Genomic DNA, 12934 nt, shown 5'->3' on the forward strand with positions numbered 1-12934 from the left:
CTTCAAACATGTCTTGCTTCAAATTAGCACTTATGATACAACCAAGTACCTACAAAACTTGGTTCAACAATGCTCTAACATGTTATGGTCAATATAAAGAAAGTTTGGCAATCCAACAATGGAGAAATCATATGCATTCAATAATAAATCAACAAAGCATAAAAAAAGTATCAAGTAAATAAACATGGCATAAGCATATATTGACAAACTCTTACAACCTTTTATTAATGTTTCTTAAGTGATTACAAAGGATCACATACATTTGAAAGACACTCTTACTCTCATACATGCATAAAGGAACATGCCCATATTTATAAGACATACATATAAAACAATTACATAAAAGTTACAATTGTTTGAATTTAGACAAGGCAATTGCATCTTAACTACCCCTTGCACATTTGTAGGGTCTTATCCAAAAAACTGTCATAATTATGACAAGTAGAAATGCTTACATGCTTTAACAACTCCTTACAATGCAAGCACACCAACTGTTTAACCACTCTTATGCAACTTATGTAAATCAGGCAAACCTACCCAAACATTTTTTTTAGCGAGTAGTCTACACACTTTGCATATTATTATCTTATCAGCCATCTTCATAAGCCAACCAACCTTATTTTAGGTAGATAGGAAGTCGATCTATCATCCCAGTGTACTCTACCATCAAGTAACTTGATATATTTAAATGTCCAATCAATTAGCACGAATATTTTGTATAATTATTATTATATAGAATAATCTATCTTGGCACAAGCCTATCGCTGAGTTGGTCTTGTCTTCGAGACTTTATTGTTAAGAGTGTGATACCAATTGTCATCCCTTGTCCAAGACCTCATGGAAGATTATACAAAGCATGTTAAGTTTCTTGGGTATGTTATAAGGAAAAAACATATTATGATCGATTCTAAGAAAATCGAGGTCATTGTTGAGTGGCCTTCCTATGCTAAAGTATCTGAATTAAGCTCATTTTTTAGTCTAGCTAACTAGTATAGAAAGTTCATTATTGGTTATGCTAAGATTGTTGCACCCTTGACTAATTTATCTAAGAAAAAATAGTGTTGAAATTAGATAGTGAGTTGTAAGGAAACCTTCCAAGGTTTGAAAAAGGTCATTTTATCCAAACTAGTGTTTAAGTTGCTTGAATTTAAGAAGTCATTTGAGGTGTATACTGATGCCTCATATAACAATCATTTTGTTGCATTTGAAAGTAAGAAATTAAATCTTACTGAGCAAAGGTACTCTACTTATGAAAAAGAGATGGTTGAAACAGATAATATAACATATACATACTTTAAAACACAGAATAAACTATCATCTAAGCAAGCAAGATGGCAAGAATTTCTTATTGAATATGACTTTGTATGGGAGCATAAGGTTGGCATATTCAGGTTGCTAATGTCCTTAGTCGAAAGGAAGTGACGAGAGTGTTATATGTTATGTCTTATGTTATTGACAAACATATATATTTTTTTAGCATTTTTTCATATGAATGATAATTAGAATATTCAAATTAGTGTATATTTAAGAAAAGGATATCATTTAAAAGCAGTTATATGAAATTTAGTCCATGAAGAATTAAGAAAGAAAAATTATAAAATCATCACACTTTTCAACTTTCAAATTCGATAAACAATTCCTCTAGTTTTCCTTTTAGTATTACATTGTATTGCAGCCCTAGTAGCTCAACATAATTTAATTTTCATGTTCCTTTTCTCTTTCAAATTTTAATTCATTTTGTATATCGACAACCTTACTATACATATCCTACACTTGTATAACCTTTTGTTCATGTTCTCCTCATTGATGCGGTTGTTACTATCAGCAAGATTGCTCAAGGATATCATGTTGGAGATTTAGGTTATAGATATACATTTGTTCCAAGCTTTCCTACACAGACTAACAACTATGTGTCTCCATACTTTGCTCAATATCCAATGAATCTAAGTGTCATTATGCTACCTCCCAAGACACCTATAACTTTGAAGGATAACTGTAACACCCATTCCTAGAAGTACTACCCACCGAAGGAGAAATGTTATGAATCAATATCCGGAGCGTCTATTTTTTTCTTTTAAAATACTTTAAAATAAACGCATCACTAAAAGTTTTTAGAAAGTATTCCAAGAAAACTGAAAATCTGGAAGAGAACAAAAGATGTATATACTCATATAAAAACTCATCTGAAAGCATTTGAAAACAGGGAGTAATCATATACAGCTATACAATCATCTCAAAAAGGTCAAAAGTCGACAAGAACATGTTATTGTATGCATGTAATATAAACCAGAGATAACCTGCTCCAGCCGGATCTATCTTTGCTGACTTGACCCTGCCTCACAGCTACCTCGATTACCTGTACCTACAATCATGAAAGAAAAGGAAGTGCGAGATAAGAACACTCAATAAGGAGAAAGAATTAAGTAAACTATCTCATTTCCTGTTCTAACTCACTCTCGGGACTCAATCTCACTCATAACCCCCCATAAGAACTCGAGAGGATAATCTAGTTCATGTTTTACTATTTGGGTCATACTTTGTCCCATTTGATGTCTATTTGATACTTTATGGAAGCTAACTATAGAGATTTGACACTTTTCTAAGCTTGAGCTCTATTCCTTTCTCTCACTACACCATTTATGAATCTAATTTAAGCTCTACTATGAGCATGCTCTACTGCGAGCGGACCCTACTATGGGTCTATGTCCCACTACGGACGTGTCTTACTGCAGGCGGTGTAGTGTAAAGTGCCCCCTCATAGTTCATAGCATGTATGTGTGTTTTATATCTTTCTAATCTTGTCTCTATCTAAATCTATTCATAACTCACCAGACCATACTCTTGGGACAACCCCTGAATCTTAAGCCCCAAATTCCTTTTCTTGCTTTTCTTGCTTTTCTTTTTCTCTCTTTTCTTTCCTTTCCTTTCCTTTCCTTTCTTTTCTTTCTTTCTTCCTTTTCTTTTTCTCCTCCTTTTCTTTCTTTCTTTCTTTCTTTCCAAAAACTGCGAAATATTGTTCATAGAACAATCATTTAGCAGGGCAGCCTTCTTTTTCATACAATTTAACAGTCCAAACAGTTTTTAATTCATACAAGTTATATATCGTTGAAAAGAGGATTTAAGGATATTTCCAACAAGCTATAATAACACTCATAATTCAATAGATAAGGCAGTCAAAACGTGGGATAAAATCAGTGGCAAAATTGTCTTCACTGTTTATTTGGTAAAACAGTCCTTATGGTTCATACAATATTTAACAGTCCAAATGATCCACAATTCATACAAGCTATATATCCCTAAAAAGAGTATTCAAAGAGTTTCCAAAAAGATATAATAGCACTCATAACTCATTAGATAAGATGGTTAAAATGTGAGATGAAATCAATGGTAAAAATTGTCTCCTCTGTTTATTTGGTAAAGTAGTCCTTGTGGTTCATACAATATTTATCAGTCCAAATGATTTCTAATTCATACAAGATATATATCATTAAAAAGAGGATTCAAAGAGCTTTCCAACAAGCTATAATAGCACCCATGATTAATAAGATAAGATAGCCAAAACATGGGACGAACTCAATGGTAAAACTGTAAATATTATCCAACTTTCTACCATCAACAAAGTCACACACATAGACACCCCAAATGGCAAAACAACATTTCTCCACTTCAAAAGTATCATTTATAACATAGATACAAGGAACTAAAAGCCTAAAACATGCAACATATCAAAGATAACACCCTTTACCGTATTTCAAGCCAATTTTTTGCAAGTTGGCTTTCTTTTCCTTGTCTTGCTTCCTTTATCACCAAAATCACCTTAAATAAACACCAAAACATACTAACATATTCATATAACATGCATCCAATACATATATAAATATAGGTAAAAGGAAAAGGAAGAGATCTTTTGGTTACCAAAGCTTCCAAAATGCTTTCTTTTCTTTTTTTTCCTTACTTGTCTTCCAAAACTCCTTCAAATCCTTCATTTTTCTTCAAAAAAACAAAGAAAAAGCATGAAGAAGGCTGGCTGTTGGATGAAGCGGAGAAGATAATAAAAAAAAGGTAAAAGTTGTCTTTTTGACTTTTCTCTCTCTTTATATAATCTTTATCTCATTTTCTTTTTCTTTCTCTTTTTTTTTAATTTCTTTATGTATATATATATATAAACACATACACACATGCATGTGAACACATATATTTAAAACTGGAAATATCTTGAAATAGGGTAAAATACATGAATGCCCCTGAAACGCACCAGAGGGTATTACAATAACATCAGCAAACAAATTGAATATTACTGCAACGATGAAAATCTCGTAATAACCCTTATTTAATCTCACTAATGGATAGTCAATGGTGGGTTGCAATTTCAGATATCGCAGAATTCATGAGGGTAAAAAAGATAAGTATAGATATACCTTTTGTTTTTACATGTTGCAAAACTCAACTTCTATTGAAATTCAATTTAATTTGATATGAAGTCGAGGTAAGTGGTGGAAGTGCAATTTAGTTCAAAAGTAAAAAATCTTGACTTCTCTTCTCATTGTCAGTGTTATACACTCTTCTAGTAGTAAAGATTTATGCTTGTTATGTTTGAGTCTTGTTTGAAATCAAGATTTTGTTTAAAATATGGTGGTTGAATAAATTATTAAACATACTTTTATTACTCTACCTTAAGTTTACCTTCAAGAGAATGGCTATTTTACTAAACCCCACAATTTTTAAAAACATATGATGTAATACCCTCAGGTGCGTTACAAAGATATTTATGTTTTTTGATCTCATTTTGAGACATTTCTAGTTTTAAATATATATGTTCAGATGTATGTGTGTGTGGTGTGTATATATATATAAAACAATTACAAAAAGATAAAGGTACATATACATATATATATATGTATATATATGTACAGATATATATGTGTACATATATATATATATATATATATATATATATATATATATATATATATATATATATATATATATATATATATATATATATATATATATATATATATATAAAGAGAGAAAAGACAAAAAAAGAAAACTTTAAGCCTTTTTTCATCATCTTCTCTTGTCTCTTACAGAAGAAAGCAGCTTTCTTCATGTTTTTCCTTTGTTTTTGAAGAAAAGTGGATGATTTGAAAAGGTTTTGGAAGATAAGTAAGGAAAAGAAGAGAAAATACTTTAGAAGCCTTGATAACCAAAAGATCTATTTATTTTTCCTTTACCTATATTTATATATACTGGATGCATGTTGTATAAATATGTTAGTGTGTTTTGGTGTTGATTTAAGGTAATTTTGATGATAAAAGAAGAAAGACAAAAAGAAAAGAGCCAACTTGATAATGATTGGCTTAAAACAAGGTAAGTGGAATCATTCTTGTTCTATTTCATGTTTTATGTTTTTGGTTCTTTGACTTTATATTATAAATGATGATTTTAAAGTTGAAAAATGTTATTGTGCCATTTGGGGTATCTATGTGTGTGATTTTGTTCATGACAGAAAGTTTGATAATATTTACAGTTTTACCATTGATTTTGTCCCACATTTTGACTACTTTATCTGATGAATTATGAGTGCTATTATAGCTTGTTGGAAAGCTCTTTGAATCCTCTTTTCAATGATATATAACTTGTATGAATTAGAGATCGTTTGGACTATTAAATCACATAAACTAAAAGATTTTCCTACCAAGTGAACAGTTCAATGAACAGTAATTTACAGTTTTTGGAAAGAAAGAAAAAAAAGGAGAAGAAAAAGAAAAGGAATAAAGGAAAGAAAAGAAATGAGAGAAAAAAAAAAGAAATTTATAGCTCAAGATTCAAGGGTCGTCTCAAAAGTATAGTCTAGTGGGTTATGGATAGTTTTAGATGAAAGCAAGATTAGTAAAAAGATAATGCATGCATGCATGTTATCAACTATAAAGGGGCACTTTAGGCTACATCGTCTGCAATAGAGCACATCCATAGTAAGACATATCTGTAGTAGAACACAGACCGGTAGTAAGGTCTGCTCGTAGTAGAGCATGCTCATTGTAGAGCACAATTTAGATTCAAAAATGGTGAGTGAGAGAAAGGAAGAGAGCTCGAGCTTAGAAAAGTGTCAAATACATGTAGTCAGTTTCCATAAAATATCAAATAGACACCAGATAAGCAAAGTGTGATCCAAATAGTAAATGATGAATTAGATTATTCCCTCAATTCTTTGAAGAGGCTATGATGTGAGATTAAATCTCGAGAGTGATTTAGAACAGGAAAAGAGATAATTTATTAATTTTTTTCCTTTACTGAGTGTTCTTATCTCTCACTTTCTTTTCTTTCATGATTGCAGTTACAAATGATCGAGGTAGTTGTGAGATAAGGTCAGGTTAGCAAAGATAGATTCAAGCTGGGTTTGGTTTCCTATGGTTTTTGTTACATACAATAATATTGTTGATTTTTGGTCCTATGTAGATAGTTGCATAGTTGTATCTAGAGGCTTGTATATGATTACTTCATGATCTCATATGTTTCTATATGAGTTTTTATATGAGATATATATATCTTTTGTTTGTTTTCAGATTTTCAATTTTCTTAGAATAATTTCATAATATTTTTAGCAATGAGTTCATTTAAAAATTTATTTTAAAATAAACACTCCAGATATTAATTCATAATATTTTTCCTCTAGAATGTAGCACTTCTGGGGAAAGATGTTACATATGAAGATGAAAATAATAACAAAAGAAGACATAGAACAAGGCAAAACCTTAAATCCTCATCTATCTATTTTCTTTTACAATCTTCTCTCTTCGTTGTTGCCCTCTACCTTTTTTCCCTCAATCTCTTCAATTTGTTGACAAATGTGACAAACATTTGTTAATGTCGATCACATTTGTCACCTTTATTAGAGTATTCTAAGGTTGTGTGATTAATATCTTTAAATGCATGAATTATACTTTTTCACATGAAATTTTATGTCAATACTAGAAAATGTTTTGTTATAACTTCATATAAATAAATTACTAAATTATCCCTAAATATTTTATTTATTATTAAATTATCAAACCACCCTCCTTTTTGCCTACTTAATTTTCTCTTTTTTTCCTTTTTCTCTATTCTTGGTTTCTCTCTCCTTTTTCATCAAGACTTTTGCCTTAGCTACATTTGCTAACCTTGGTCTCAACTTCAACTTCCTCAATTGTGTCATTGATGGTCTCAATGAGTATATCTCTTTATATGTTGACCCTAATGTCCACCTCGATGAAATCTCAATATTTGAAATCTCTTACTCCTCTAAACCCTAGTTAGTAAAAACACATATTATTTGCATTTAATTCGCGTTCTCATTTATTTCACATATTAAACATGTTGAAAAGAATTTTTAAACCCAAAACGTATTAAACACGTATTTTACACCATTTTCGTATTAAACATGAATTATTCGACCGTATTTTTGGCCTTTTTTTAATTTTTTGCTAAACTTAGAGTACAAAATTGTCTCTTCTATTTTCAATTATTTATAATAATGTCACAATCTTTTGAAAAGAAAAACCCCCAATTTGTTTCTTCATAATATCTAATTTCTCATTCTCTCTCCCATGTATGAATATTCACATTCCACTAAAATACTCAAACACTTAAACCATCATCTTAATCTCTAATTTCTTATTCTCCCTCCCTTATATGAAGGTCCTGCAATTAATAATCAAACTGATATACCAACCTTGTTATGCATTTACATACTACTCATTATTTTCCTTTGGGCCCATATACAATTTTAGAAAAAAGAAGTTGGTATTGCCTCCTGTTATTTAGTATTAATTTGGTTGATATATTCCTTTGTTTCATTTTGAAGGCTTTATATGTGGAAGATTTTGATTATAGCATAATATTATCTTTTGGTATAATTGATGAAAATCACCCCTAATTTTACTGTATAGTCATATTTATTTCTCAAAACTAATAAACTTTTTTATGTCTTATAAAAGTTGTGAACTTTTTATTAATTATTTTTTTTGTTCTATTTCTAATATATGAAAGTACTTCTGACGTCAAATTTTATTTTGTTTAAGTATCTTCAATTAAATGTTTTTATGGATGCACTAACAACTTGTGCATGAATATTTACAAATCTCAATGCTATTCTTGATTGTTTATGTGTTTAGTTAAGAGCTTTTATCTACATGTTTTGATAATAAACTCTTTAAAGTGTATAAAACTGTACTCTTTGGACTATTTTGTCTATCATACAGGCTTGTTTGACATAAATTTGGAATTCATTTATGTTAGTTCTATATTAATTTTAATATTACAGACATGTATCTTGTGTTTGTGTCTTGAGACAAAAATTTGAATTTTCATTATATATTAATTATATTAATTAAAATAATTTATTAAATATTTTACATGTAAATTATTATATTGATTTTCATTAGGAGTTTCGTAAAAAATACTAAAATTAGCATTGATATTATCGTATTTTTAGAAACATATTTTAACAATGTATTATATTAAACTCGTAAAGATACATTCCATATTTTTTTCGTATTCAAATTTTATAATTATTTTTTTTATAAACATATTTTTTACTATTTACTATATTATACCTATATAATTTTAATACCATTTTTTTCTATCTCCATATTTACTAAGTAAACTTCATGCTCACCCCACTCTTTAAAATTATGCCAGAATCACTGCCATTGCCATAATTTCCTTGATATTTTCCTGCAATCATAGGAACCCCACTTTCTGCACCACCACACCTTCCCAAGCCTAACAGAGAAGTCTTCCCCCATCCTAGAAGGCCCACACCTTTACTAGGATATCCCTCAAACCAATAGGTTTTACTTCGATTAAGTTTTGTCACTCCCACAATCTTCGATCCCCTTTTCCCTCCCTCATCCTACCCCAAAACCACCACTAAGGCTTTCACCATCTTTCTCAATCTTTTGGTTGCACTGACACATCATCTTCATCAAGAGATGATTCTTGGTCTTTTTCAAACATTTATTTTACTTTCAATTTTTAGAAAGATTGTGATTAGAAGCATGAGAAGAGTTTTCGGTGGGGAAACGAATGCAATGCCATGTCCAACACCTTTTGTTACTTTTTTACTTTAATTTTTGTACATCCAAATCCAATCAAATTCGAGAGAATTGGGGAATTAAAAAAGGAGGACTTTTTTGAAATTAAAGAATAATAATATATGTAAAATTGTGAAGAAAGATAATATCTTATCATATGATAGATTATTATTTTATATTTAATTTAAAATTATTTAATTATATAAAAATATATTATTTATATACCTAATTTTTATAAAAAAATATATACATATAATTTTATTATTATTTAAAATAAAATCTAAAAAATATATTAAATTTAATAAAACTATGTATAAAAATAATATACATAATTTTATATATAAATAATAATATATTATTATATAGTTAGATAATATTTTATTTTTAATTTAAAATTATTTAATAATATAATTATATATTATTATTTATATTTAAAATTATACACATTATTTATACACACCACATTTCTCTGTTAAATTAATCCAAAATCAAATATTTTTATAGTTTATACTATTCAGCCTCTCTCTCTCGTCCGGATTGCCTTCGATTTTTCCTCTTCGCATCTCTTTCTTTCTCTCTTTTCTCATAGATTCTCTCCCTCTTGACCCACTTCTCTCCTTCAGATCTCTGCAATTCATCCATCCGTAAACGCCCATGACGCTTGGCTCAGGAGGATCTAGTGTCGTGGGTCAGTTTCTTCAATCCGTTACTTTCTATAATTACATCTCTGATCTTCTCTTTTTCGCCGTTTCTTTTCGTGGGTTTCATAAATTTTCATGTTTTGTAATTATCCTATACTGGGCTTCGTTTCTTTTGGTAATCAAGTGACTGTTTTAGTGGTTTTAATGTTGATTCGTTTCTATATAACGAGGTTTATGTGGGTTTGTTGTCTCTTGTTTTTTCGCCTATTAATTTTCTGGGTTTCTTTATTTCGTGATAAATTGGATTTAATTTAAAGGAATTGTTGTATTTCAGAATTTTGTAGGGGAATTTTAAATTCTTAGTTTAGGGTATGTCATTACTTTTTATTGCAGGTTACTTGAATTAAACTTATATTTTAATCTGATTAATACTATGACAAAGTTTCGAACTTGAGTTTACCCTTTTCAATGATGGCAGTGTTTGAGGGGAACCCAGTTTTAACTCAAGTTTGGATATCTGGTTTATGAAAATCAGTTAGATTAGCTGGTTATGCGGTCATGTTATGCGGTTTTCTGAATACAACCTCGTTGTGGCTTTTTCAATTGTATAAAGTTTGGGAATTGGAGTTGAATTGTGAACAAAACTGCATCTTCTTGTTTTGATCATTAGTGGCTTTGCATGAGCTATAATATAATCTCGACGTTCTGATCATCAGTGGTTTTGTCAAGTTTTATTATATAACGCAATGGGGAATAGGGAACTCTTTATATACAATTGTGTGTGGGGACATATGTGAGTGTTTGCATGTACATATATGTTTACTTTCTATGGTATGCTTTAGTGAAGTTTGAAAATATTTACTTTTGATATGTATAATTGATGTAAGTTGATGTATTATTTTCTCACTGATTATTGATGATGACTTTGATGCTTAATAAAATTTGAAGCTTGGGATTTTATATTGACTTGCTTGGTAATTTCAACTTCGTTTGTATTTGTGCATATTTTTTAATATGCATCTATTTACATATATTCGATATTTTCATCATATGTTACCTATATTCTTGAAATTTGAAGCAATGGTGAGAGATATTTACTGATGGAGAGCATCTTACATTTTTGTATGGCGGGAATTGGTTTGTGGATTAAGTTTGCTATTAGCTCTTCTTATGTTATTACATTGCAGAGTATTGGGTTTACTAATTATTAGAGTTTGGTGCAGTTCCTCGGAACTTCAGATTGTTAGAGGAACTTGAACGTGGAGAAAAGGGTATTGGAGATGGCACCGTCAGCTATGGGATGGATGATGGAGATGACATTTACATGCGTTCTTGGACTGGCACTATCATTGGTCCTCACAATGTAATTGCCTCTTCATTTGATTGATAAATTATGTATGTTATACAACTGTTTCATCAATTGAAACATTACAGTTGTGTGCACATGCACATAGAAATTAAAAGCAGTGAGCCTCTGATTGCTGCACCAAGCATTAACTACTGGTTATGACCCAACCGGGCAAAGGATATAATTTCTGACTAAGTTATGTTTTAATTATCAACCTTAAGCTTGCCATTTCTTGTGGCCTTGGGATTTTCTGGGGTGAGGCATTGTGATCAATGAAGTTCATTTTACTTTTGATTGAAAACTCACTTTTTGTTTACTCATATTCATTGTTCATCTTTCTTGTGGGAAATCTAGAGGCAAAGTTTCAAGTCTTCAATAAATTTGGATTGAAGTAGAACTGGCAGCATCGACTGTTAGTTATACCCCACAAAAAAATACACATGAATGAAAGAATGATGAAATGTTTTGCTTGATGTGTACGGTTATGGGTGTTTGTGATGACATTTCATCATTGTCTTGGAGACATTATATATGATCAAGCCTGGGCATAACACAGCATGCTTAGTGAAAAGATTACTAGGTAGAAAGTTTTATAATGTAGGTCTGACTGTATAGGTTTTGGATGAAGTATATTGCATTCTAGGACTTTCCCATAGTGTTACCTTTCCAGCATGGCTGAATTATTGGAGATTGGATCTTGTGATAAAGTATCAAGTAGTTTCTCTATTTTCAAATTGGAAGAAGAATACTTTTAGAGTAATTATTTAAGTGGATTTTCATGGAAGCTGAATTCTACACGGTAGAGGGGAAGTTTTGTTGCTCATATAAATGTGTTTTGAGTGTTACTTGTTTTGATGGCTTTCATGTTTAATCACTTTTCTTTTCTTGGTTGGGTTTCAGACTGTACATGAGGGTCGAATTTATCAATTGAAGCTGTTCTGTGATAAAGATTATCCAGAGAAGCCACCAAGTGTTCGTTTCCATTCACGAATCAACATGACTTGTGTTAACCATGAAACTGGAGTGGTATAGTTGCAAGTTCATGGAACTCTAGATGGTGTTTTTGCAAATTTTTTTTTCTCTACATTATTATTGCTCTGTTATGGGTGTTTGTTTTGTTTTGGTTCCAATTTCTGGGTAATTGGATTGTGTGGCAATAATTTGATGATTTTTAATTGCTGCAGGTGGAACCTAAGAAGTTTGGAGTTCTTGCAAATTGGCAGCGAGAGTACACCATGGAAGATATACTCACACAATTGAAAAAGGAGATGGCAGCTCCACACAACAGGAAGTTGGTTCAACCTCCTGAGGGTACCTACTTCTAGCTTATATGGTGGGTATTACAGGGTCTTATGGCATATTGGAATGTGCAATATATAGTTTGTAATGCTGTGTTGATCCTCTTGATGTTAAGAACATATCAGGGAATGCCTGAAATGGCTTCTCTGACTACCCCTACATGGGCTCATTGTCTATTTTTTTGTCTTTTATCAAACTGTATTGAAAGGATGATGTTTGATTAATGGGATTTTCTGTGTGCCAAATACCAAAAAACCATTTTAATAGTATTCAAGTTATATCTGTGTTATTGTCTGGAGATGGATTTTTTCCCCTTGGATTCTTGCTTTATTTTCTAGCATGCTGGGATCACAAGACGAATGGAGTTGTGAAAACGGTCTCTCTGTGGTGATTGTCATTTTAAACATTTGGTCTGACAGTTCCTTGGTCTATGGAAGGATTACTTTCCACGCATAGCACTCTTATCCTTGTCAGAAGCAACATGTCAGCATGGCCTTGCAATTTTCTGTTATGATATGAGGCAATTGTTTCCTGGATTTCGAGTCTTGATCTCAGATTTTTATTATTTCTGA

At 30.8% G+C, this 12934-nt stretch overlaps 1 protein-coding gene across 1 annotated transcript; it reads left to right on the forward strand.

Moving 5' to 3' along the window:
* Positions 1–9526: 9526 nt before the first annotated feature.
* LOC123228094 (ubiquitin-conjugating enzyme E2 variant 1C) lies at positions 9527–12660 on the forward strand. The gene is made up of 4 exons (XM_044653310.1): positions 9527–9762; positions 10939–11078; positions 11964–12089; positions 12248–12660. The coding sequence occupies exons 1-4, from the start codon at positions 9729–9731 to the stop codon at positions 12386–12388; spliced, it is 441 nt and encodes a 146-aa protein (XP_044509245.1). The 5' UTR covers positions 9527–9728; the 3' UTR covers positions 12389–12660.
* The last annotated feature ends 274 nt before the right edge of the window (positions 12661–12934 follow it).

This window comes from Mangifera indica, chromosome 10 (assembly GCF_011075055.1).
Source record: "Mangifera indica cultivar Alphonso chromosome 10, CATAS_Mindica_2.1, whole genome shotgun sequence".
Taxonomy (NCBI): Eukaryota; Viridiplantae; Streptophyta; class Magnoliopsida; order Sapindales; family Anacardiaceae; genus Mangifera; species Mangifera indica.

Excerpts from the sequence above, each read along its gene's own strand:
- LOC123228094 (XM_044653310.1), top strand. The coding sequence starts at position 9,729 with ATGACGCTTGGCTCAGGAGGATCTAGTGTCGTGG. Across the intron at positions 11,079-11,963 it reads CTATCATTGGTCCTCACAAT|ACTGTACATGAGGGTCGAAT; the intron begins GTAATTGCCTCT and ends GTTGGGTTTCAG. Across the intron at positions 12,090-12,247 it reads TTAACCATGAAACTGGAGTG|GTGGAACCTAAGAAGTTTGG; the intron begins GTATAGTTGCAA and ends TAATTGCTGCAG.